Source organism: Ursus americanus, chromosome 4 (genome assembly GCF_024610735.1).
Source record: "Ursus americanus isolate L20-20 chromosome 4, mUrsAme1.1.p, whole genome shotgun sequence".
Classification (NCBI taxonomy): domain Eukaryota; kingdom Metazoa; phylum Chordata; class Mammalia; order Carnivora; family Ursidae; genus Ursus; species Ursus americanus.
The window spans coordinates 96,661,729-96,688,460 of record NC_142130.1 but is presented as its reverse complement, the minus strand read 5'-3'; the positions used below and the strand labels follow the sequence as shown (position 1 = coordinate 96,688,460).

At 52.1% G+C, this 26,732-nt stretch overlaps 1 protein-coding gene across 2 annotated transcripts; it reads left to right on the top strand.

The window, feature by feature from the left end:
* The first annotated feature begins 1,770 nt into the window (after positions 1-1,770).
* On the top strand, positions 1,771-14,981 carry U2AF1 (U2 small nuclear RNA auxiliary factor 1). Of its 2 annotated transcripts, none has more exons than XM_045774173.1 (8): positions 1,771-1,906; positions 5,223-5,310; positions 9,219-9,285; positions 12,687-12,736; positions 12,892-12,990; positions 13,533-13,666; positions 13,752-13,844; positions 14,695-14,981. In XM_045774173.1, exons 1-8 carry the CDS (start codon positions 1,863-1,865, stop codon positions 14,840-14,842), a joined length of 723 nt encoding a protein of 240 aa, XP_045630129.1. In that variant the 5' UTR covers positions 1,771-1,862; the 3' UTR covers positions 14,843-14,981. The 2 variants fall into 2 exon arrangements, with proteins under 2 accessions (XP_045630129.1, XP_045630127.1); XM_045774171.2 differs by lacking the exon at positions 9,219-9,285 and adding an exon at positions 8,314-8,380.
* Positions 14,982-26,732: the final 11,751 nt, after the last annotated feature.

Sequence of the window (26,732 nt, the reverse complement as noted above, 5' to 3'; positions counted from 1 at the left end):
CCTTAAAATAGGGAGAGGATCCTGGATCATCCGCTGGGCCCAGCCCACTAACCGGAGCCCTTAAATGCAGAGATGTCTCTGGCTAGAGGCAGAGGCAGAGAGACCAAAGCATGAGAGAGACTCAACTCACTGTCCCCGAAGGGCACCATGAGGCCGGGAATGCAGGTATAGGGTCTAGAATCTGACGGACAGCCAGCCGGGAAACAGGAAATTCATCCTAAGACCCCATGGACCTAAATGCTACCAACACCCTGAGTAAGCCTGAAAACCACTCTTCCCTGGAGTCCCCAAAAAGCCCACCTGACTGACCCCTTGATTCCAGCCTTGCCCAGGCCAGCAGATTTGCACCTACACAACTGTGAGATAATTAACATGTTTTAAGCCACTGATTTGCAATAGTTGGAGCAACGAGGCGAAACTAATACACCACCACCATCTCTATAGCAGTGGCCTTTCTAAAGTATGAATGTGTTCATAGCCCACCTGTGTAAAATCCTCAAGGGCCCACCTAAACAGTGGTTCTCAGACTGCCTGCAAGGAAACCCAGGGCTCCTTGCAACTGCATTTGGGGCTGAAGCATCCGATTATCATTTTTTCACAGGTGACCCGCTCTCAAATGTGTTCTATACCAAATTTTAACACACTGGAGACCCCCAAAACATTAAACATTTCACCAGGATAACTCATTTTTGTGCAGTCTTCATCCCAGATAAAACTAGTATTACTTCATCTGTTTAATTATGAAGGCCCTGGGATCGCAAAGCAGGGGTGCAATGCATTTGTCCCAAATACAAAAAGATGCACGCAAGAGGACTTTGCGTCCTCTTTGTTGCAGCACTGCGCTAGCAAAACGGAGACTGGAAACAAGGCACAAGTCCGTCAACAGGTGGATGAAGCCATTCACCATCCACACAGCGGAGCTCCCAGCAGCTGCAAAAGCAGCGAGGCCGATCCCCACGTATTCCCACGGACCGGTCTCCGGGATGGATGGTTACAGGAAAAAAGGCAAGGTGGAGAAAACAGTGGATAAGGAAGGAGGGACCGCTAATGTATATATGTATCTTCTTACATTACAAAAGAATAAACTAAAAACAGTGGAAATGTCTGGCTCCGGGGAAAGGACCCAGCGTCCCCTTAGGTCTGACAGGACTTCTGTGAGCTCTCACCCCACGTGCCCGCACTCCCACCGCCCGCCGCCCCGGGCCCAGCGCAGCAGGGTGCTGGAGCCTCCTGGGCACCGGGGCCCCTGCGCACCAGTACGGCTCTCCCGGGGCCGAACCCCAGCGCGGCGCTCCTCCCGGCCTGCGGCGGCCGGGGCCGCCCGGCTCCATTCCTGCCTAGGGGGTAGGAAAGGAGGGGGTCTCCCCCGAGGGGAAGGTGCGGCCAGGGAGGGTGCCTGCACTTCCCGGCTCCGCGGAACCCGCCCACGCAGACAGGCGCGCCGGGACACTGCCCGCGGCCGCCTTCTCCCCGACCGCCGTCTGCGTGCTCGGCTTCCCGGGCCCGGGAGCGGAAGAGAGAGGGGTCCGGACCGCGGGCCTCGACCCGGCGGGGGGCGGGGCGGCGGCAGCGGAGAGCGCGGGCTCCCGGGCGGAGGGGGAACGGGGCGGCTGCGCAGAAAGCGCGGGCGCCGGCAGGGGGCGCCAGCGGGCGGTGCGCGGGCTCCCGGGCCGAAGGGGCGGTGCCTCCCGCGCGCGCGCGGCAAGCCCCGCCCACACGCAGACAACGCCTCGTCCGATTGGGCAGCGCCGATACGCCGTCGGGGAGGGGCGAGCGTCGTCGCGTCCGGGTGACGTCTCCCGCGGGCGTCGGGCAGGGTCGGCGGCGTCGGCAGTGGTGGCGGCGGCGGCGGCGGGTGGGAAATGGCGGAGTACTTGGCCTCCATTTTCGGCACCGAGAAAGACAAGTGAGTGAGAGCCGCCCGCTGGGGCTCCGGGCCGGGTAGACGGGTGGGGCGCGCGCGGGCGCGGCGGCGGGGCGCAGGCGGCGGCGGGAGGCCCGGGCGGGCGGGGGGAGGGGCGCGGCGGCCCTTCCGGCCTCGGGAGCCGCGCGCCGCCGCCTCGTGGGCGCTCGCTCGGGCGGGCGGGCGGGCGGCGGGCTTCCGCTCGGGCGGCGCAGCCTCTCGCCGGAGGCTGCTCGGAGGCCCGCGGGCTGTCCCGTCTATTGGCGACCCGTGCCCCGCGCCCCCGGCTCCGAGCCGTCTCGAGTTGTGCTGAAGTTGTCAACGTTAACCCCTTTCCTCTGCTTCAGCCTTAAAGGTGTCGGGCAAGTGGTCTGAAGCTCGCCCGTGTGAAAGCGTTCGGTAACTTGGGGCGCCGATGTTTGGGGTTGTATCCACTTACCGAGCCTCTCGGCGGGTTGAAGCGACCATCGGGCGGGTCGTGAGGACGTTTGATGTGAAGAAGTGTTGTGATGAACTCGGTTCACATAAAAGACATAACCTGCTTTTAACGGACTCGGAGATGTAATTCCAGTAAAGAAAGAATCGTGATTCTCCCCCCCCCCCTTTTAAGGTTGCATGCCTTCCATACCCAGTTGTTAAATTAAAAGCGAAAAATTCTGATTTTGATTGCCGCTTTGGGACGTTTTAATTCCCAGTGCGTTGGCGGAAGTTCAGGTTAAAGAGAATGTCTTCATTTAGGAGCATAATTCTTACGTTGAAAACCTGAAGACTAAGTTCTGGCTAAATCTACTTTTTGGATAAGTAGTTACCATGTTGGGGTTCTTCCGGGCTATGCAAGGCTTATGTTAATATGTGTTCTTAATGATAAAGCCCTGGGTTTGTCATAGGTAATGTTTTAATACCACTTTCAAACACTGTGGGTTTTTTTATTATTATTATTTCTTAAAGATTTTATTTTTAAGTAATCTCTACATCCAACGTGGGGCTGGAACTCAACCCTGAAATCAGGAGTTGGGCACTGCTCTACAGACAGAGCCAGCCAGGCACCCCTTAGACACTTTACATTGTTTCTATTTTCCGGGATGCAGTCTATCTTGTAAAACCTCTTCTTTTGTTTGGAAGAGGGGGTTATGTTTTTTAGTAGCAAAACCACAAGACACAATCATCAGTCATAGTCACTCCAGAAACATTGTTGTCAACCCTAAGTCAGACTCTGCTGACTTGAACAAAATTTGGATCGTGATCTCAAGGAACTGGAGGGGAGGGGGTGCTTGTTGCATACAGGATAATTAAAGTAAAAGGCTCGGAAGCTGCTAAGTGCTGTGGAAGAGGCTCCTCGGAGGCATTGGGGAAACTTACCTGGAAACATCATCCTAAATGAATGGGCCAGCTCTGCTGGAAAAAGAGCCTTCTCCAAGTGCAGACTTAAGAAGTTGCATCATTAATTTCATTCTTGAGCTTGTAGTAGTGTGGGCCATGACTTCTATTCGATGGAGTTTTCTTCCTTACTCTTGTAAAAAGCTAGTTTGGGTGGTGCCTTCGCTGTGCTCTGCAAAACTTTTAGCTTAGAAGTTTATTCCAGTCATCTTTTTGTATTCCTGTTGTCAGTAACCACATTTCAGCCTGTTAGAGCCGTATCGTAAAAGGCATGGCTTTAATTCAGGAAACAGGATTTTTTAATCTAAGTTACTCATAGTCTCATTTCAGGGGGACTTGTGGGGTTTTAATTTCCAGGAGACAGTATCAACTCCTAAAAAATGAAGATGATGATTCCTGCTATTTTCTTTTCAAGCTAGAAGTAAAATGTAGGTGTGTACCAGTTAAAAAGATTTAGCTAGTCCTACATTTGAAGTTATGGACATTATCTAAATTGAAGCAAAGGTTAGTTCTCTAATATCCTCTCTGTGATAGTGGATCACAGTTTTTATTTTCTCTCTCTTTTATTTTAGTAGTTTAATAAGTGGATCACTAGAAGTTTATTACTAGGAAAGTTTTGACTAATGTACTAAACTCTAACTGAGCATTATGAAAGGAAAGGCATCTCTGGAAGTACAGGAACAAAGATTGTTTTAATTATAGGGAATAGTTGGGTATTGTTCAGGTGGGGGTGTTGCCCATTCTGAGGTATTCTTAAAATAAGCTCTTCGTTTTCAGGTGACTTTCTGAGGATGTAAGTTATATATTTAACTTAAATTATGTAAAGTAAGACTTACAAGATGAGTTTTGCAAATATGTATAGTAATCATTTTCCTCCCCTGATAAATTCAGACTTTTCCACATTTATTGCTACCTCATAATAAATCAGTGGCTAATTGATATTTGTGAACCATCAAATTTTGTTGAGGCCCTTTGATTCTAACTCTGGATTGGCTGTCTGAACATAGGGCACTTGCTAAAAAATTGAATCTATAGTAACCCTCCCACCTCTGCAAGTCTGACTTTGGATGGGGCCCATCCAATAAAATTTCATAATTCATCACAGGTCTGAGCCACCTGACATTGCTGTCACAATGGCTGGATTGTTCGTTTTGATTTGATCTGGATCATCCAAGCATTTGAACAGTAGTAAGGGAGAGCTTTGCGATACTGACAGAAGGTGGCCTTATGTAGGAACAGGCGGATGAGTTCCCCAGTAGCTTGTTCTCAGTGTATTGAAACCAGGAGACTGGCTTGCTTACTTCAGACCTGTGTTTGGAAATTTCCTGTTGGTCTGGCGTCATGAACGAGAGAACATGGACTTTGTTAGATAATGATTGCATTTAACGAGTGCTAGTATGAAGCGCACACGCTATCTCTGATTCTTGGAACAAAGCCAGCTTGGCATTTTCCTCGTTTTACAGATGGCTCGTGGGACCAGGAGAGGTGGGGTGCCTTGCCCAGGCCCAGGCAGCTAGTGGCAGAGTCGGGATCTTAACCCTCACTGTGCTGTATTGGTGTCCTCAAGAGAGAATTTCATCATTGAACACTACAGGACAGATATGTTTTTAAATTAAATTTAGTTTTAAACTACATATTTCATTTAAGAAAAAACGATAGAGCAGAGCAGGTAGCTGAGAGTGGAGTGGACACGGACGAGGGCCCAGGGTGGAATTAGAGCACTCTTCATTGACAGTAGCGTGTTTGTTGGGGCAGATTAAAGCGAAATCGCCTGAAACGCTGCCGGGAATGTGGAGGTACCTGCTACCCCAGAAACCCGCACGGCTGTGTTTTCGTGAAGCGAAAGAGAAGTAGTTTGGTAGCATATATCGTGGTGTTGATGTATTTGCATGTGTCTGGTGTCTTCCTCGCAAAATAATCAGCTCTCATTTTTCCCTTACAGAGTCAACTGTTCATTTTATTTCAAAATTGGAGCATGTCGTCATGGAGACAGATGCTCTCGGTTGCACAATAAACCGACCTTTAGCCAGGTTTGTTTGTTTTTCCTTTCTTTTTTCTGTTTTCATGTGAATTATCAAAACTTCATGTACTTTACAGAGGCAGTTAATAATTTCCATGTATTACGTAGGACATTTTTTTCTCAAGTAGTTTTATTCTCCATTTGTGTTCGTGAGTTTGTTCTTCTGTTTAAATGATAGTGAGGCAGGTGAACCACCCCAGGGGAAGGTCTGTGACACAGGTCCCTGCTCTCACCGTTAGAGAAGCTTTTTACAAAGAAGTGATTAGTGTTTGCGTGTTGGCTGTGACTGGTCTCTGCCGCCTTGCCACCCCTTCTGCCCCTCTCATAGCCGTGGGTCCAGCGGGGCCGCCGCACCAGCATGGACTCGGCTTGTTTTCCAAGCACCAGTAGAGGCCAGCTGGGCTTTGCTTTCTCCAGGCCGTGGAGCCGGACAGAGCCCCCTACAGGAGGTCCTGGTGCCATTCTCAGCAGAGCCAGCTTGCCACGTGCTCAGGGCTTCTCCAGTAGCCCTGGGTGCGCCCCCTCTTTCAGACCCCCAGGCGAGGGGACAGCAATGACATCATGTCATAGAAACATTAAAAATGAAACTTAACATTAGAAGATGGGCATTTACCTTCAGTTATTTGTAGCCAGTCTGTTCGGCTAGTTGAGAGGTTCTGCCTGTAGCTTGGGCTTAGGTCCGCTGTGAGTTCAGATCAATCAGAAATTGTGATTTTTGGTAGGTCTTGTTTGTTAATTGAAGAACAGGCAAGGGTTTGCCCCCTGCACGTGAGCGCTGAAGAGTTAAAGGGAGAAAGCACCTGTAAGAGGAACAGAAAACTTCTCCCCGTGTTTATCTGAACATCTGGAATTTGAAAAACTATAGTCTTTCCAGATAGAGGGCTTTTGAGCTACTTCCAACTGACAGTGAAGTCTGAGCGAGCGTCCTCTGAACTATGGTTAACTGTTGTATGTAGCCTCTGAGAGCTGCCGGCCTCTGCCTTTGAGCTCACATTGTTCTGTTCGCATGTTATAAACTTCAGACAGAATCCATTCAGGCAGAATGGATATTTGCGTTTTCCTATAAGTATTTAGGAAAAGCAGCCAGTTGCTGTAAGAAAGAGACATTTGTATTTTCTAATTTAAGGCCCTAGAAAATCCCACAACGTAATGTGTTTTTAGAAGGGGGGGGGGTGATGGCTTCCTTTCCCTCATTATTCTGATAATGGTGTGGTTGGTATAACAAGAACTGTCTTAACTTACGAATGTGTGCCTCTTTGAATTTCAGAATATCAGAGATCTTGCTTTAAACTTTGTTTACTGCAATTTTTTTTAAGCGCATTGATTTATGAACTAAATCTTCCCTTCTAAGCCGGTGATCATAGATTAGGCAGTAACCAAACCAATTTTTTTTAAGCGCATTGATTTATGAACTAAATCTTCCCTTCTAAGCCGGTGATCATAGATTAGGCAGTAACCAAACGTCTGAAGGGTCCACCGAGTTTCTTGATTTGGGGAGGTTACTTATAGATGTGCCAGGTGTTGGGCTGAGAGGGAAGTGATCCTGGAAGCAGAGTTTTCTTTAAGCTATCCAGAGACACTTGGTTTATTTTCTCTCTGAATCACTGGTTATGTCAGATGTTACTGTGAAGTTACTTTGGGTGCCCTGGGTCACAAGAGGTAGTGATTCCATTAATGTTTGGTGGGGTCAGGGTGTGTGTCTGGCTGAGCCTCTCGTTTTGATTGGCTTGGTTGGTTGGTTGGTTGGTTTCAGGCAATCCTGGCCTCCCCCGATGGTAATGGAACTGCATTGCCCCCTTTGAGTGAAGTTTCCTTCACTAAACAGCCACCGCCAGATGACCTGAGTGAGACCTAAAATGAATTTCTTGTTGAATAATTGGGCTCAGTCTAGCTCTCTGTCAGAGTGTTACACATGCTGGTGGTTCCGGTTGAAAACTGACTCAAGTCAGCTTTGGGAACTATCCGAGGCCGAGATCAGTTGACCTGGGGCGGGACTTGATGGCTCAGGGAAGATGCCGGCCCTGCAAGAAGGGTCTGCGTGTGTGTGCGTGCGTGTGCGTGGTCTGGCTGTTGGATGTTCCTCCCCGGTGGGTTTCCCCAGGCAGACCTCTGGGATGTGCCCACACTACTTCCTCCTTTACGTGTAGCTCGAAGTGGGATGGCTGCTTTTGTAAAACCACTCACAAAACTGCTTTGGACCTGTGTTGTTGAGACTGAACATTTATTTTTCTAAATCATGCAGTTTATTTGTTCAGCTTATAAGCTCAGTGTGGGTTTCTTTTTAAGCTTCTTGCAGTGATGTGGACATTAAGATTCATGTAATATATTAGCCTACTAACTTAAACATGGTTTGTTTTTTCAGACAACTTGATTTTAAGAAGAACGGTACAATGTAAGGTTTCAAGTCTGCCTGATCCAGTTTAAAGCACAAGGGCTAAAAGGATTTTTTTTCCCTTAAAAGAAGGATCGGAAAAGAACAGATGTTTAAGCTATTGTATTATGTAAACAGAGGTCCCACCAAGCAAACAGGAATGTGTATAAGTGTCCGTGACAGTCAGGACACCCATTTGGTGCGCCTGTTTCCTGTGAGACCAGACAGCTTGATGGACTGCATACAGTTGACTGACGCATTTGGTTTTAAAAAACATAATTTTGTGTGGGGAATATGATTATCATGTGAATTTTTTGACATCTTAGTGTCTGCTAGCTTGAAATATAAGAAAATGTTAGCGTGCTATTACTTATTTCGCACTAAAACACTTGAAAAACGTGGGACTAAGAATAACGGCTACAGTTTCTTCTTGGTTGCTGGCTGACTTGACCTAAGTCACTGCTCACACTCTGTTTTCATAATATGATGGTTTGGGTGTGCTCTTCAGAGGACAAGTGTCTGACTTGTGGGAAACAAACAAGCAAGCGTTGAGCCATTTGCAAACAAGTTGTCTCTTTGCAATTGTCTGATACATGCACAGCAGCCAGTAGAATTCCCCTTTTTATTTTTTTTTCCCCGCAGACCATCTTGATTCAAAACATCTATCGTAATCCCCAAAACAGTGCACAGACGGCTGACGGCTCACACTGTAAGTCCCACAGTTGGAGAAATTTTTTTAAAACAATGGTGTTAAAGAGCCCACTCTTAATTGAGACAAAGAATGTTGGCTTCTGAGCTGCTGACATAGAGCTGTTGCAAACAGGACAAGGTGCTGGAAGGCCTTGGTACCTACAGCAAGAACCTGATACTTGGCCACGTTCGGGAGGCGGTCCTCGGCAAGGGCACTGGGGAGGCCTCTTCCCTGAGTTGACGTTTGTTAACGAGAGGGAGGGGGTCTCTCCATGTGACACTTGACAGCTACCAGCCAATCACTGGTTTTTCCAGTGCCTGAACCCCTGGCCTTTGTTAAGTTCTTTCTGTAAAGTTACGACTCTTAGGAATATTTAGGAATCAATAAGGTAAGTTGCCCAATAAGTGTGGGTTTTATTTCACCATTACAATTTTTCCTCTAGGAAGTGGAGATTTCATGATATGTAATTATTGTATTTCTCTGCTCCCGTGGTTTTTGTCATCAGCTGATGCGGGCATTTTCTCAGCCCGTGAAGTTTTCTGTAATACCGAAGACCATTTTGGTAGTAACCTGCCAAGTTGCTTGCATTCTTACCTGGATTAGAACTTGGCAGTGGGGAATCTCTGCGTCCCGTGAACAGAAATACAATATCCGCATATCATGGGATCTCTGTGACGTTGCAGTGTTAGGGTGTCCAGGACAGCCACCAGCTAAGAGAAAACATCTCTGCTTCGAAAGAAAATAACTTGCTCTTTTTTCAGCACTGAGTCTTGACTGAAGTGATCGCCACAGGAAACCGGTTAAGTGTTTAAATTTAATTTTCCATAATATAAAGTTGTTGCGTTTTGTATTTCAGACCATTGCCCTCTTGAACATTTACCGTAACCCTCAAAACTCTTCCCAGTCTGCTGACGGTTTGCGCTGTAAGTTCATACAAGTTCCTTCCCTGGTTCCCTGGGCTTGCGCGTCAGAGCTCAGTGTCCGCTCCACCTGGTCTGCCGCTGTAGTGTCAAGGACGGCCTTTCACTAGAGGTGCCGAGAGCTTTGTCCCGCTGCCTCCATGAAGCCTCCAAGATTGGAACTCCTGCCCACTTCCTTAAGAACTGAAAAATGACCGGAAAGGGTGCCCTCCCTGCCCCGCAGCTCAGTGCTGCTGCTCTGCCATTACCTTGACCGTCATCCTGGGGGAGAATGTGCTTGGAATTAAATACGCAGTTATGTTCTCCCCCTTTTAAGAGCAACAGTATTTGAAAGTTTCTCTCCCGTTAAGAAACAGATTGTTCTGAAATTATTTTTGAGGTTTTATTTCTAATTAGACCTTTTCTTAAACACCCCTCTGGAGCTTATGCTTTAATTGTGAGAGCATTGTTCTGAGAGTGTTTCCCAAATGAGGGTCCTCCGAGTTGCACGGACTCCCCTGAGTTTTCCTCAACACCAGCCCGATGCCAACTCAGTCGTTGATCAGAGTCCTTCCTGTGGCTCTCTGCAGCTGCAGGAGCTGGCTTACTGCGTGTGGGGAAGAGAAGGTGTGCTTGGCGGGGAAACAGGGCTAAAGTGGGCATTTAGTAGACACGGCCCATTTCTTCCTGTGTCGGGAAACAGTAAATCTAAGTTATGAACGTTGTGTTTCCTGAGGGGTAGGTTTTTGAGAACAGGATCCATATTAGTATCACTGGAAATTTCAGAAAACTAACATTTAAATTTTATGGCTCTTGAGCCGTGGAATCAGTGTAGTCATCTGGGTAAATTGAACAAACATCCTGGACTCCTGTTAAAATCAAGGGGCCAGACCAAACGGCTGCTCATTCACCAGTTTGTTTCGAAGCTGCAAAAATTCATAGAAGGTGCTGTCCACAGCTGCCCTTGGATAGCCACAGACCTGAGTCCCACACACCCTTGGCCTGCTACCCCTCAGCTTTTAGGGCGATCTACACTGAGTGGAATGGTCCCAGCAGCACTGCCCACTCGGGCCGCCCCAGACGGGGGTGCCTCCCAGTTGTGCATCTGTGAGTGCGCGGGTCTGGGGGTGGGGGGCGGGCTTGTGAGGTTTTCCTGCCAAGACACTGTTTCTCCACGCTGATACTGACCTGGTAGCAGATCATTTATTTCCCTGAGTCTGACGATAACAGGACTTACTTGGTAGCCCTTGTTTTAAAATTCTTGGTTTTGCTTTGTTTTTTTAAAGAAACAAGATCGGTAGGTGAAGGGAAATGCTTATATGCGGAGTTATTAAGTAACTTTCGTAACAACCCTGCCCTGGGGGGAGACGAGCGAGAGGTTGATGATTTGAGTAACAGCGATTAATCATTCTTTGCCCTGATCGTTTACCTGGGGACTGCGGATGCTTCGTTGACCAAACAGTGTTGGATTAGTTTTCTTCGTGTCTACCTGCGATTCACAGTGCTCTTGTTGTGCGCATGCTACAGAACAGAGTTTAGCTGTGCCAGATATTCTGATTATGGGGTCCAGAGTCTACAGATTAAATGAAATCCTGATTCTTCAATTTAGGAAGAAAATCCGTTTAAGCTGATGAACCTGCAACAGACCCTTCGAGTAAATTCCAGCCGGCTTCATCAGTTCCCTAAATTTACAACTTCCTAACACACCCTTTCGTCTGTAGAAGCATGAATCTCAGTTTAAGAATGTTTCTGTGAGAACACTGGGTGTTTTCAGGTGGTGGTCTATACTATTGAGTCAGTAGATGACTTTGCAGTTGACCAGTTTCTTAATCACTCATCTCTGTCCTGCTCAAGTCATTTGGTTGACTGAACATTTTTAAGCCGATTATAGAAGACAAAATAGGCCCACTATGGAGCATTTTCAAATTGAACTTTGAAGAAGTTACTAAGATACAGTAACAGTACTATTCTCCAGTGAGAGAATAGAAATACCGTGAGTACGACAGTGTTTGAACCACCACCAGAGCCCGATTCTCAGCACTGCCAGCACTTTGAGCGTGCAAATGTCTTTTCTCCTCATTTTTTTCTGATGTGAGAAGGGAATGTAAACATTAAGATCTGCCCTTTGGAATAGGCTTCTCTTCTCCCGACTAGCTTTTCTGCTATTTAGAGCTTGATTTCTACAGGGAAGGGGGTTATGTTCACACTAGCTTTTAAACTGAACTGGGCCATCAAGAGGAGTAGTTGTTGCCTAATGCATTCAAGAGGGTTTGAGTTCTAAAGCAAGCTGGATTCCTGGAAATTCAAAAATAGCAAAAATGCAGGAATCCCCCCCCCACTTCCCCCTTCCATGCGTTAGAAAATAAAACCAGTCTCAGAATCAAAAGATTATTAAAGTTCTTGTCCTTAAAGAGGTTTTCCAGAGAGGTAGGAAACCACTCTGGGGTAGCCCAGCGGATAGAGCTGAGCGCCTCGGCTCCAGCGCCCTCAGTGGGGGACGCCAGATGAGGCCAGGAGTGTGGTCGTGGAAGGGGACGAGTGAACATTAAGCTGGCCCAGCCTTGAAGCCACTCAGGCTTTGTAGGCTCCCTGATCTAGCTGTGTGGAACACTGGTTTATTGACCTGCCAGCTTGGTGATGTCTCAGATTTAGGTTAAGAGAATTCTAGAATTTGAACGGTAACATTTGGTAGAATGATAATGAGGATAGAATGTAAATTTGAAAAAGTATCCACACAGCGGACGTGATTTCACTTAGTGCATGTGAATTATGAAGAATAAACTTGATGGAAATAGTTCCGGAATATAAAATAAGAATGCTTCCTTCAGCAAAGCATTGTAACTTTCCCTTTATTCAGAGGCATTCGAAGTACTGTAATTGAACTTGGTAATTATCCTACTGAGACTTTATTTACGGTCATTTGGGTTTTAATCGCATCAGAAAGAATTTTATAATAGCATGTATGGCTGCTAATCTGTAAAAGAAATTAGTCAGGATCGTTAGCTCTTACTTACCCTGATTTCAACTTTTATTTTAGCCTAATAAAGAGGAAAAAATCAGTGTGATTCCTTGGCCTCTATTTTAAATTGTAAAAGGAAGAAAATTTTCATTTAAAAAATTTCTTGAGGGTAAAACTTTTTCCTTACACTTTTTCTGAAAACATGGCCCTTTGATGCTGATTAAAACTCGTTGTGATTTCAATAGCCAGAATCGAGACTGTCCTAAGGGGCATTTAAAAACCTCACCACCCTTTAAAACTGTAACAGTTGGCTGTCACGCAGTATTTTCAGTGCTCCAGTAGTACGCGGCTCTGGTGTCTCCTCTCTAGATAATCTCATGTGTGTCACTGTAGCAGTGTGAGTTAAACGCAGCGTTCTCTCGGTTAAGGGTCCCGCTCTAACCAGCAAGATCTCTGTTGTTTGTAGGCGCTGTGAGTGACGTCGAGATGCAGGAACACTATGATGAATTTTTTGAGGTGAGATGCTATTTGAAAGTGGTAGACTGTTCGCCTTCTCTGTCTGTTTGGGAGGAATTAAGTTTTTTTTCTCATTAATAGATAAACAGGAGTTCTGTTCATTACTCCTGTATGTTTAACATATCGTGAGCCTCAAACTCATGTCCTCCCCGCAGGAGGTTTTTACAGAGATGGAGGAGAAGTACGGGGAAGTGGAGGAGATGAACGTCTGCGATAACCTTGGAGACCACCTAGTGGGGAACGTGTACGTCAAGGTGAGAAGAGCGTGGTAGGTGGGGGGAGTTGTGTCTCTTGACTGATGCCAACTGAGGAGCGAAGACCGCTTGCCTTTGGATTTTAGCTGTGAACTTGGAGGTTCTGAGCACTCACTGCCAGTCGTGGATTTTAATGCGCTCAGTTGTTGGCTGGCCAGAGCCCGGGCACGGCAGTGGCCTGTGGGTGCGGGAGGGACGGACGGGACACCATGGTCATCGGCCTCTTTTCTTCTGTGTCGGAGTCTCCGTAGCTGTTGCTGATGGGCTGTCTAGGTGCAGGAGAAGTTGGTTTGCGTGTGTGGTTTCTTCTTCCCGTTTTTTTAAACCTCCGCGGCCTACACAGATGATTGCATCTGCTCTTTTAACCAGCTGAGTTGGAAAGCCAAGGCCGCGTGTATCTAGGATGGTCTGTTTTTTAATTTGCTGTGCGACATCACTTCGCTCTGTCTTACCCCGCGAACACACACCGTATGTTTGGATCGGTGAGAGGAGGCCTGTCTGGGGAAGCGCGGGCCACAGGCATCTCCGCTTAATCTTCGCAGTTTCGCCGTGAGGAAGACGCGGAAAAGGCCGTGATCGACTTGAACAACCGCTGGTTTAACGGGCAGCCGATCCACGCGGAGCTCTCCCCGGTGACCGACTTCCGAGAGGCGTGCTGCCGCCAGTACGAGATGGGGTAGGTGATGGGGTAGGTGCGGCCCGCGGGGTGGGGGGTGCTGGAGGGGAGCGGCGTGCGGCATGTGGGCTCTGCTTCCCTGCAGGGAGTGCACGCGGGGCGGCTTCTGCAACTTCATGCACCTGAAGCCCATTTCCAGAGAGCTGCGGCGGGAGCTGTACGGGCGCCGGCGCAAGAAGTGAGTACTTGCCGCCCTTTACCGACGCTTTCCGGTGTGCAGAGTAGTTCCTTGGGTGGAGCGTGGCCCAGGCGTGGCAGTCACTGTTTGGGATGTAGTATGTATTTCAGGGCACGAAATGTACTCTTTAAAGAGTATCCCCCACACACGTCGTCCTGTGAACCCTTCGTACGTGAGCGAGGGGACAGGTGAGCGGGAAGAGTGGGTTCGTAGCGCGGGCTTTTATTCCCTTCACGTGCTGTGGGTTTCCTTTGGGGGCGCCTGGTGGTGTTGGTTTGCTGTGGGGGAGGGAGCACGGGCAGAGTCGGGCACAGTGCCGTGTGTCTGGGCCTGGCGTTGAAGTGCAGCTTGTGGGACCACAGAGCAGAGCCCGAGCCTGGATGTCGGGAGAGGGTCCCTTCTGCCTGGCTTGCATTCTGACCCCGGGGTTCTCGCCCCCGTCCTCTCAAACGTGGACCGAGAGGTGCACACAGTGTGGGTGATTGTTCCCTTGTCAACAAAGCACAGGAGGAGAGGAGCCCTGCCCTCCACGCCCCTGGCAGGAGGGTGTGTGTGTGTGAGAGAGGGCGCTGGGGGGAGAGGCTGTGCGTGTCCGGGATCCTGTGGCGGTTCAGTGTTCCCTGACCCTTGGAGCTGGCACCCGGGTGCGCAGGCCATGGAGGGTGACCTGCCTCGCGATCCTGCGGAGCCCCTGTTCCCCTGACACGGGGGCGCGTCTACAGTGCGGGTGTGCAGTTCCCTACGCCGTCCGCTCGACGGGATACCATATTCAGGAGGGTCCGTCATCATGGGGCTTTGAGGCGTGCTTTGTTTCGGATGCCACAGTTCTGTTTCTTTTCCTTGGTTGCAGGCATAGATCGAGGTCCCGGTCTCGGGAGCGTCGCTCTCGGTCTAGAGACCGTGGTCGTGGTGGCGGCGGCGGTGGCGGCGGCGGCGGTGGGGGACGGGAGCGTGACAGGAGGCGGTCGAGAGACCGTGAAAGATCTGGGCGATTCTGAGCCATGCCGTTTTTACCGTATGTCTGCTAGACAGTGTTGTAGTTGATTGACCAAACCAGTTCATAACGGGAATTTTTTTTAAAAAACAATAAAAAAAAACAAAGATGGGTTTCTGAATAAAATTTGTAGTGATACAGTACTTTTGGTGTAACTTCTTTCTTGTGGACAGTCTCTCCCTTTGCAGCTCTGCACGGCGTCAGTCCCGGAGGCGAAGGTTCATATCCATCCGTGACTCGGGTGTAAACGAAGCCACGGTTTCAAACATAAAACCCGCCCGCCCGCTAAGGGAAAATTCGCCTGCGGAACGGTCAGACCTGTTACCAGTTACCTGCACGTTAACGAGCAACCCAGCATTTCTCCTCCGAGGCTTGGGGGGGGCCCGGGGACCCGCAGTCCCTGCGCTGACTGCCGGCTCGGGTGCTTGGATGTGCCCCGGGGGCCGTGCGGGCGCTTACAGGAGCCGTGTTGTGGTCACATGCCGTTGGCGGCCCTGTCCGTGTCCCACCTCTCGAACTGGGAGTTTCCTAGTCTGCACGCAGAGCCTCCGTGCAGCCATGAAGCAGGGGCGGTGCCTAAAACCGGGCTGTGCCTGCAGCTGCACGAGAGCCACCGGTCCCGCGTCCTTGTGTCGTCATAGCTGCTGGCTCGGCCCTGGACAGCTGCAGGGACGTCCACATGGACGCCCTGTCACCGTCCCTGAACCAGCTTCGTCGTGACGACGCGGTCCGTGTGCTGCGGTGTCACGGTGACTGCTGTCCACCTGGTCCAGGCCCGCGCACGCCTCGGCCGGGGGCACTTCCTCGTCAGAGGAGGCCGCCTCTCATGGGACTGCGACTGCGACGGCCCTGGGCGCCCCCCACACGCCAGCCTGCTGCTCGGCGATCGGGGGCTGAGAGCCGTCTGCTCAGCGAGCCGGGTGGCAGTCCGGGTCCTGCGCTTGGCGTGCGAGGAGCCGCCCCTGGCCCCAGCGACCGCGAGCAGGGCGGCTCTGTGGGAGGAAGTCCTGCTTGCTTGACCGGGGCTGGGTTCCTTTTGTTTTTTCACGAACGTCCATTTTTATGGAATGAAATTTTTTTAACATTTTTATTTGTCGAAAGAGCATAAGCAAGGGGAGCAGGAGAGGGAGAAACAGGGTCTCTGCTGAGCAGGGAGCCCCACACAAGACTCGATCCCAGGACCCCGGGATCATGAGCCAAGCCGAAGGCAGACGCTTCACCAACAGCCCCCCGGGCGCCCCTACGTGAAAAAAGTGACGCTAACAGTGGGACATGAGTTCTGCGGGTCTCTGTTGAAACAGTTCGTGCTTGTGTGGCGACAAGGAGGTGGTGTGGCGTGAATTGGTGGCAGTTCTGAGTTGGCGATCCAGGACGCTTTGTTTACGTTCCTTTGTCGCCACCCTCCCGTTCGTCAGTAGCAGTACTTAAGCTTTTCCGCCTGAGTTTGGTCAAAAGTTGAAATTGTTGGGTAATCTCCACGGTATCTGAAGGGAGGGAATGTGGCAAACGTTTTATTTTGTATTTCTTAACCAAGATTAGAATCCCCTTTTCCTGTGAAAGCTCCTTTATTAAAACATACATGAAAATCCCACCAGAAGGGCCTTTAATTTTTTTTGAAGATTTATTGAGAGAGAGCAGGGAGGAGGGGCAGAGGGGGAGAGAGGGGACCTCAGGCAGACTTCCCGCCCAGCACAGAGCCCGATGGCTCGATCTCATGACCCTGAGATCGTGACTTGAGCCAAAACCAAGAGTCAGTCGGTTGCTTAACCAACCACACCCCCCAGGCGCCCCCCAAAGTGCCTTTAAACATTGCCACTGACATTGACGGGAAAGACGAGCTTACGATGTAAACCAGGAACCCTGTGCCACCCCTCCCTCCGCACCTGCAACGGGCCTGGGGTAGGAAGATAGGAGGACGGAGGGGTTGGGCCGCCGGTTTGGGCGCCCTGGGGCCGCGGGGGTCAGGGGCAGCCTGGCACAGAGGCGGGGCGGTCTGCCACGGGGAGCGTGCTGGTGCTCGCACACCGGCCCATGGAGACCTCCGTGGAAAAGGAAAGCAAGCCGCTTTAAATTATTGTGATTTGTCATGAGCTCGGGCCCAGGAGAATATCACCAAAAGGTTTCTTGTCCTGAATATCCTCTGCCAAATCTTCAGACCAAAGCCAAACGGGGAAGAAGGACAGCAGGTGAGACCCGCGCACCCGGAAGTCTCCCCCCAACCCGGCAGGAGGCGGTCTCGCTTGTAGCCTGCGCTTGGCCAGCTGTTCTGACACGGGAGGCCTCAGAAGCTGACTGTGCACATGTGTCTCGTAGATAAAATCATTTTAAATGTTTCAGATGTTGGTGGACGGGGTCACCTATGCGTGCACATGGGTGAAAATTCACTTCTTTTGAATGAGCTCATGTTGGAGAAGGACGGGTGATGTGATTGCAGTGTCTGAACCGAGTGAATTACCGCTTTCTCCCCGTTCGCTTCAGGATCGCTTGTGTACCGAAACGGGGTGGCCCTGCAAGTGGTTTCTAAACAATGAAGTATTGGCTTACGGCACAAACAATGGTATCACCTGTTTGCTTCTGGAGCCTTAGTAACGGACAGTCAGGCCGTCACATGGGGCGAGCGGGCTGCCCTTAGTGGGGTTAGCCCAGCGCTTCCCAGACGCAGGGGTTTTCCCAAAGAAACAAGCTTGGCCCACGTGAGAGTCTGAACTGCTGATTTGCCAGGTGAGACCGTTTAAATTGCTCTCGTCAAATTTCACCATCGTTTCATGAAAGAAAAAGCTTAATTGTCCATTATGGACATTTCTAAACCTGCAGAGATATCGAGACTGTCAGGAGACCTCAGAGGCTTTAAGTTTCGTCCCTAACATGCAGACTTTGCCACATGACAGTCTCAGGAGAGCACAGCCCTTGGAGAGGCTCCGCTCTGCGCCACTCCCACAGGGCCTTATTTCTCGAATTTCCTTGGGTCCAGGTTTGGCACCCACAGGCTCAGCCAGCACCGTCTGTATGTTAATGCCGCGTGAGCGCACGGGAATAAATGCCTCGTTGGCGCTTAGAACATTCAGCGGGCATTTCGGGGCGAGACAAACAAGGGCTCGACCCTGAGAAACAGGCGCTTGCCCGGAAGAGGAGGTTCAGTCCCGACGAGCCGCTTGGGAAGAGCGCCGAGTCCGTCCAGGCCGTGTGGCTGAGACCGTACAGGATGGAAGTAGGGAGCAGACGGGGTCCCCGAGGTCCAGTCCTGGTCCTTGCCAGGCACGGGGATTTTGGAAGCAGCCAGAAGACGGAGGCAAGGAAGGGCCCTCGCTGGATTGGGCTCTGTCCCCGTTGATCCACACAACCTTTTGAGACTTGATAAAACCGCTTTGGTTGTTGACGCGCCGTCCAAGGGCCAGCAGCCGGACAGTGCGGCCGGCGAGTGTCCGCAACGGCAGGGGAGGCGGACGGGCTGTCGAATCGGGCCGCCGGCCGTTCTCGGGCCGCTCGGGCCTCCGCCCTGTGGGCTTTGCCTCCCTCAGGGGAAGAGCACGGTGGCCGCTTCTCTAGGCCTTATGTGGAGTGGCGTGGCCGGGACCCGGGAAGGACCCCTCTTCCCCTGAAACACCCAGTCTCACGCCCCATTGACCCAATTCGGTGCGACTGATTTTTCCAGTCAGAAAATGAACAGCTTCCAGGCTCTTTCTATGAATATGAAAACTGACAAAACCTCACAAAAACGGGACAGACACGCCAACTGCAAGGGAATCTAGGTTCTGAATATGGATATGAACCCCTTAACTGAACTATTGGCAGACGGAATCTAGCAGCCGTTTAAAATCGCTGGGCCGCAGGGCGCCTGGCTGGAGCGGTGGTAGGACCCGCGACGCCCACCCCAGGCCTGGAGGTAAAGGCCGCACTGGCGGCTTCGGAGGAGCGCACGGTGCCTTCGGCAAAGTACGGAAGACGAGGAGCTGCGGGGAAGGAGCAGCGGGGCGCTAGCCCCGGGAAGCCCTCCCACCTTCTCCTGGAGGAGACCCCGCATCTGCGGTCGCTGTGGTTGCTTTGTTGTCCCGATCCCCGTAAGCTTCCGGAAACGCGACAGTTTTACCAGTTCCCAAATGTTCTAGAAATGGAGTCTTTATAACTCGGCTTGCTCTCGCTGGGCTTCTTCACCTTTCTGGAGGTTCTGCGCACAGCCGCCTTGAATTCGCAGCTTGAGGTCTAGCGGCGCGAGGAAGGAGCAGAGCGCGCAGCGCCGCCCACCTACCGGCTGGAAGGAGGGAGGCGGGGAGGGCGCCTCCGGGGAGAGGAACTCCGCTGCGAACTCCCCGAGGCGAGGAGCAGCCCGGAGGTGCCAGGATCCCCAGGGGGTAAATGCACCCCTGACGCCGTGGCTCACTTCCCACTCCCCCACGTGTCCAACGGAGGGCCGCGGCGGTTCCTTCCCGACGGTCCTCGCTGGGGACGGCCGGCAGGGGGCAGCCCCCACCAGGATGGAGCGGTGCCAGCTTGCAGGCTCGGAGACCGAGGGGCCCCCTGCTGGCTCCGCAGGCCCTGCTCCGAACTTCCTTCCGCATGTGGCTGCTCGGGACTGTGCTGGGGGTGGGGGCGCCCACAGAGGGGTCCTGGGGCACGAGGCGGGTGGGCGGCAGCACCTCGCACCGCGCGATCAAGGCACAGTATGCCCGAAGGGAGTGGGGCGCATCTCCCAGGGCCTTGGGGGCTTGGAAAGGGCCGGGATGTTTATCCGGAGCGGCGGGCAGGGTTTGCGGGGGAGGGGGGGGCGGGGAGGGAATGACACGTTCTGATTGATGTGTTGAGGTCACGTCTCACCACGGCGTGGACAATAGACCAAGGCCAGGCGAGGCTGGCGTAGAGGCTGGGGTGGGGGGCCGGGGCAGCAGTGGGGGCGGCACAGGTGGGGGGGGAGGCGGTGGAGGCCACGACCCCAGTTTTGTCTCCTTGAGGCTCTTCTGCGGGGTGTGTGCCCCCCCTGCCCCCCCCCATGTTCAGTCCGCATCTCCCTGCCGAGCCAGGGAGGCCATCGGCCGCTCAGGCCTCTGTGGGAGGCACCTGCTCCCGGCTTGGCCCTTTTGTAACAACCGAGTCCTTGGTCTTTGTCTTGTGTTTCAGGCGTTGCTTACACATTGTCTGCAGATGCGTCCTTGTCCGCGTGCGCTGCAAATACTCATCCGGGTCTGCGGCTGGCCTTTGCCCTCACTCTGGTGTCTTTGGACAAACACGTGTCCTTAAACTTAATCGGGTCCAACGTATCCACCTTTCATGTGCAGACAGTGTCTTCTGGCTCCTGTTTGAGAGATCTTTGCCCCCCAAGTTCCCGCTGACACTGTCTGCCATAAGCTGGATCGTCTCACCTTCTTGCCGTCGGGTCTGTGGTTCCTAGCCAGTCACTTTGCGTGTCTGCTGTGAGATGGATTATGGTTCCGTGGGCATAGCCAGTTGCTCCAGCCCTGTTTACCATAAAAACAGCCACCTTCCCTGCCAACGTGAGGGGTGCCTGGCACACACGTGTAGATGGGTCCGTTTCTGGATGCTCTTCTGTCCGTGCTCTGCGTTCTGTCCTCGAGCGCAGTATTTGGAATGAATGAGAGCCCATCGGATTTGCCGCCGAGGGCATTCGCCTTAGCAGACCGGAGCGTGCGGGAGGCTTCGTCAGCTCGATCTGCTAAAGCCAGCTGGGGAACGCGAATTTGGGTCTTAAGGCCCACAGTACGAAGCACCACTGCATCCGTGGTGTGACCGGGGACAGCTCACCTGAAGGACAGCCTGGGGCTGCACCTTTGAGACAGATCAGTGCTGTGTCGTGGGGGATGACAGACAATCAGGGTCAGCCTCTTCGCCCACTGATCAGACGCCGCCACTCTTCTCCCGGTGGAGGGAGGGACAGTGAGCACAGGGGCAGGTGTGTCCCCGTGGAAATGAACTACTGTCATCGCCACCCTCAGGGTCTCTCAGTGCCCCCTGAGCCTGCTGGGGAGAGGCTGGCGGTGGCCTAGAGTGCGCCGCCCTCCCTCAGCCGCTGCCCCTCGGGGCTCCTCCCAGCTCCGCCGACAGAGGCTTCTGCCCCGACGAGGTGCTGGCGAGGCGAGACCACGCAGCTTCTGCAGCGGGGACTTCCCTCCGCTCCGGCCCCTCTCCCGTGACGCCCGGCCACGCTGTGCGGGACACGGAGAACAGAGCCGTGGTCTAACGGCTCTCCCCGCACGCCATGTGCCTCAGGACACGCCCGAGGCTGAACCACCTTCCCCCTCCAAGTTCAAGGCCTCTCCCTCCACCACATCTCGTGATGGAAACTTTCCAACTAGTCCTGAGGCCCACCAGGCGGCTGCCTTCCTGCGTTCCAGGAGCCGCAGGAGAGGCCCGAAAATAGAGCCACAGCAAGTCCACACGGCCCGTCAGGAGAGGTGCCCGGCCCGGGATCCGTCAGACCAGCTCCCGTCCCTGGCAGTGGCTTCCGACAGGCCACCTGACTCGTAGGCACGCACAGTGGGGCTCTGAGGGAGGGGACCTGCCCTTTGTCCCCTTGGGGCTTCCTGTTAGAGCCAGCACAAGAGTTCTCACCCCCAAAATGGGGCCCGCAGCTCAGGACACACTGCATTCTTTTTTTTTTTTTTTTAGAGATTTTTTATTTATTCATTTGAGAGTGAGTGAGAGAGAGAGAACACAAGTAGAGCGGAGGGCAGAGGGCAGAGGGAGAGGGAGAAGCAGGCTCCCCGCTGAGCAGGGAGCCCGACGCGGGACTCGATCCCACGACCCCAGGATCATGACCTGAGCCCAAGGCAGACGCTTCACAGACTGAGCCCCCAGGCGCCCCGACAGACTGCATTCCTTTCCTCAGAAGACGCCGGCACGGACTTGGCTCACTTGGAGCTGGAGGCTCCTTGAGACACATGTTAGACGCAAACACCACCCGCACCTGTTTCAAGTCCCAGCTTTTTTTTTTTTTTAAACAAGTTGAATCACATGAAATTGCCACTGTTTATAGGCAAATAAGATCAAACATCAGCAGTTTCACGTGCGTCAGCCTGACGTATCCCAAGGTTAGGCTGCTTGCCGTTGCAGGAGGAGCAAGAAGTGGAAGGGGAAGAAGCAGAGTCCAGGAGTCTGAATCCTGGGCCCAAGTCCTGGCTCTGCTCACCGCCAGCTGTAGACCTTGGGCAAGTCACTCGACCTCTCCGAGCTTCGTTTTCTCCTCCGTCAGGTGAAGAAGAAGCCGTGTGTGCTTCCGGTTGTGACGAGGACTCCGTTTGTTGACGTAGGTGAAGCTCCTGAACGGGGCCTGGCACGAATGGAGCAGGTGCTCAGTAATGGTTAGTCGTTATCAGGAGCAAGACCGTCGGTAAGAGAAGGCAGAACGTGGGTGAGTGCCCAGAAGGACAAGGAGGGGGATGATGAGGAACCCCACGAGGCCTGTCTTAGAAAGCAAAGAACTCACAAGTAGTGTAAAAAGTTGTGAGTGTAAAACTCACACTCTGAATGTGACAAAACCTTGCTGAAAGTAAGGGAGACCTGAAGAAATAGACATCCCATGTTCATGGACTCCTCACATCAAAGGCATAACATAGTGGGGAATCCTTTAATGAGGTAAGGGCAAGACTTGTACACTGAAAATTACAAAACGGTGCTGAGGAAATGAAAGCAGACCCGAGTAAAGGGAAGTCAGCCTGCTCACAGATTGGGATATTTCCCATTTTTAAGACGGCAGAACTCCCCCACAGCCGTCTGCAGATCCGACGTAATCCCTGTCACCATCCTGACGGCATTTCTGCAGAAATAGAAAAGCTGATCCTAAAATTCATGGGGAATTTCAAAGGGCCCTAAATAGCCAAGAAAATCTCAATAAGTGGGAAGACTTGCAGTTCCTGATTTCCAAACTTATGACAAGTCACAGTAATAAAAATGGTATGGGGCTGGCATAAGGTCGGACACAGAGACCAGCGGGACAGAACCAAGGGTCCAGAAAGAACGTTACTGCTCTGGTCACTGACTCTGACAAGGGTGCCAAGACCAGTGGACGGGGAGAGAACAGTCTCTGGAACACATGGTGTCGGGACTGCTGCTTACCTGCAGTGGAAGGAAGGAAGGTGGATTCTTAACCTCACACCATAAACAAACATTTAATTCAAAATGGGTCAGAAACCTAACATAAGAATTAAAATCATGAGGGGAACCTGGGTGGCTCAGTCGGTTAAGCGTCTGCCTTTGGCTCAGGTCATGGTCTCAGGCTCCTGGGATTGAGTCCCGCATCGGGCTCCCTGCTCAGTGGGGAGTCTGCTTCTCCCTCTGCCTCTGCTGCTCCCCTCCCCCCACTTGTGCTGTCTCTCAAATAAATAAATGAAATCTTTATTTATTTATTTATTTTTAAAGATTTCATTTATTTACTTGAGAGAGAGAGAGACAGCCAGCGAGAGAGGGACCACAGGCAGGGGGAGTGGGAGAGGAAGGAAGAAGCAGGCTCATAGCAGAGGAGCCTGATGTGGGGCTCGATCCCGGAACGCCGGGATCACGCCCTGAGCCGAAGGCAGACACTCAACGACTAAGCCACCCAGGCGCCCCAGTAAATGAAATCTTAAAAAAAAGCGGGCAAAGGATCTGAATAGACATTTGTCCAAAGACGATGCACAAATGGCCAGTAAGGGCTGCTTTCTGTGGGCACGAGAATGTTCTAAATGACTGTGGCGACGGTCGCACAACGCGGTGAATACACCAAAGTCACCAAACGGCACATTGTGATGGGTGATTGTACGGTATTTGAATTGTAGCATTAAAACTTAAATAAAAAGTTATGGGGACAATAAATAGCATTTATTTTTATTATTTAATATAGATATTGTCAAAAAATAAAATAGCTATTATCTGAACTTCATGAATCAAGGAAGAGAAATACCGTGTGTTTATCTACGTTATGGACATGAATACCATAAGAATAAAAAGAACTGGCCAAAGAGATCGGCTCCGAGACCTGGAACCGGGGGTGGGCAGAGGTGAGAGGCTGCTCTGTCGTCCCATGGGGACAGTCTCTCCCGTGGTCCCGTACCTAGACGGACCCCCCTCCCCGAATATCCCGGTCGTGCCTCCCCAAAACGGCTCACACCTTCCTGGGTGCCAGATCACCCACCCCCTCCATGAGCTGCACACCCTTCTGCGGTCCTGAGGGACTGGGTGCAGCGGCAGCAAACGCCCCCCCCCCCCCAGACGCCCATTCTCTCCCAGTTCCGGAAGTCTGAGGTCAAGGCAGGGGCGGGCTGGTTCCCCGGAGGCCTCACTCCTGGGCGGGTGCCTGCGCCTTCTCCCCGTGTGCGCGCGTCCCCATGTCTCTCCCACGTCTTAGGACACCAGTCAGACCGGGTACAGGTCTGCGATACGCTGAATGGTGGTGTCCCCCTGCCCCCCCAAACCCCGTGTATGTTGACGACCTAAGCCCAGTGTGGGGAGTAGGAGGCGGGGCCTTCGGGACCTGGCAATGGCTGGTGCCTCCTGGTAAGAAGAGACAGGGGAGCTGGTTCCCTGCCTGCCCCCCACTGTGTGTGCGGGGGAGCCCTCCCCAGGCCCACCCCTTATCTTGGACCTCCAGCTTCCAGAACAAGAAGTAAATGTGTGTTGTTTAAGCCAGGGCCCCCCCTTGTTAAGGAATCTATTATTTGGACGCTGGACAAAATGATAAGGAAGACTTTGTGTCTAAGTGATCTTGACGCCCAGTGTGGGGCTGGAACTCACCCTGAGATCAAGAGTCACACGCGCTCCGCGGCCTGAGCCGGCCAGGGGTCCCGGTTAGGGAGACTCTTCAAGACTTGCAGTGGGCCTGTGGCCTCGGGGAGAGAGTTTGGGCTCAGCCCCATATATGAGGACAGCCGGGGGGCAGGGGGCACAGGGCTGGGCAGATTCTTGCTAAAGGCAGGGAGGCGGGCCAAGGGCTTCTGCATGTGGTGGGGGTCAGGGGGCGTGAGACACTTGATCAGGTGTGACAGTAATTGAATGGGGGGGGTCTCTCTAGAGTCAGCAGGATTCTTGCTAAACCTGGTCAGGCAGGCCCAAGCCATGGGGGGCAGCGGGTGAGACGAGGGGGGGTGTTAGTGGAGAAGAGGTCAGAGGAGCCTGGCCAAAGGTCAGTCACCCTAATGGCCTCATTTTCGCTTTGTCATCTCATTAACCCCTACCTACAAACACAGTTACATTCTTAGGTGTGGGGGTTGGGCCCTCCACACAGGAATTCTGGCCCTTTGGAGAAATGTTCCGTCCCAGGACTGGGGCAGGGCATCCAGATGGGCCTGAAACACCACGTGTGACAGAAAACAGGGGGCATTGGGGCACCTGGGGGGCTCAGTTGTGAAGCGTCTGCCTGTGGCTCAGGTCATGGTCCCAGGGTCCTGGGATGGAGTCCTGCATCGGGCTCTCTGCTCAGCGGGGAGTCTGCTTCTCCCTCTGCCTCTGTCCTTCCCACCCCACCCCCTCACCCCGCCACTCGCTCATGCCCTTTCTCTCTCTCTGTCAAATAAATAAATGAAATCTTAAAAAAAAACAAATAAAGGCTCTGCACGAACTGGTGGAAATCTGTGAGTAGGTGCTGGAACAGGGCTCGGCCCAGCCACCGTGCAGTAGTGCCAGGGACCAAAGGTAGCCGGGCCCGGACCGGACAGTCACCCGTGGCAACCAGTCATGGAAATGGATTCAGGCAGACTCTCCCCGAGGCTTAACCCAGAGGGTGCCGGGTATTCCCGAAGCATCTCTCCGAAGATTCTCACTAGTTACAAAGCATAAAACCCACACCTTCGCAGCGGAGAATCTCAGCGGCCAGAGCAGGGCCACGCAGACACCCCTCCGTCACCCCTGTGTCTTCCCCCCAGGAGGCCATCCCCTCACCAGTCACAAGGAGACACAGGACGGATCAGGGACATTCTCCCAGACGTCTGTCCTGTACACGTCACCCACCCTGACTCGCTCGCGGTGCCCGGCGCCGTGGGGACGGTCGGCACACGGACTGTTGATTAGATCGTGGCTTTATACCGTGGTAACTTTTTATTTTTGGCTCTGTTGTCTTTTATAGGTTTCATTTCTTTAAGGCAGTTTTAGCTTAACTCTTGATTTTGTCCGCTATCTTGTGTTTATGGAAAACAGCTCACTGTTTTACAGAAACAGACACTGGAGTAGTGAAACCGTGTCTGCGGCTTAACCTCAACCATTCAGAAAAGCCAGCCGGTTAGATGACGGGGAATGAGACCGCGGCACTTACATTCTTATACAGACACAGGCAGAGACGCAAGTGGGAAGAAGAGGCAACAAAAATGTAACATTTGGAGGCACCTGGACGTCTCGGTCGGTGCAGCAGGAGACTCTTGATCTTGGGGTCATGAGTTCGAGCCCCATGTTGGGTGTAGAGATGACTTAAAAATAAAAAAATTTTTTTTTAAAGATTTTATTTATTTATTTGACAGAGATAGAGACAGCCAGCGAGAGAGGGAACACAAGCAGGGGGAGTGGGAGAGGAAGAAGCAGGCTCATAGCGGAGGAGCCTGATGTGGGGCTCAATCCCAGAACGCCGGGATCATGCCCTGAGCCAAAGGCAGGCGCTTAAACGCTGTGCCACCCAGGCGCCCCTAAAAATAAAATCTTAAAAAAACTTAACATTTGGAAAATCTGGATAAAAGGCATCTGGGAATTCTTTTCTTGCCACTTTTCTGACAGTCTGAAATTATGTCAAAATTTTAGAAAGTTGTTTTTAGTACTCAGGTGTCATAGCAAATCGCTGCAAACTTGGACAGCTTAAAACAACACAAATTTCTTGTCTCGCTTCTAGAAACAGAGGTCTGCAAAGTGCGGGGGCAGGGCCGTGCTCGTCCGTGGGCTCCGGGGAAGGGTCCCTCCTGCCCCGCACGGCTCCGGAGGTGGCCCGAGTC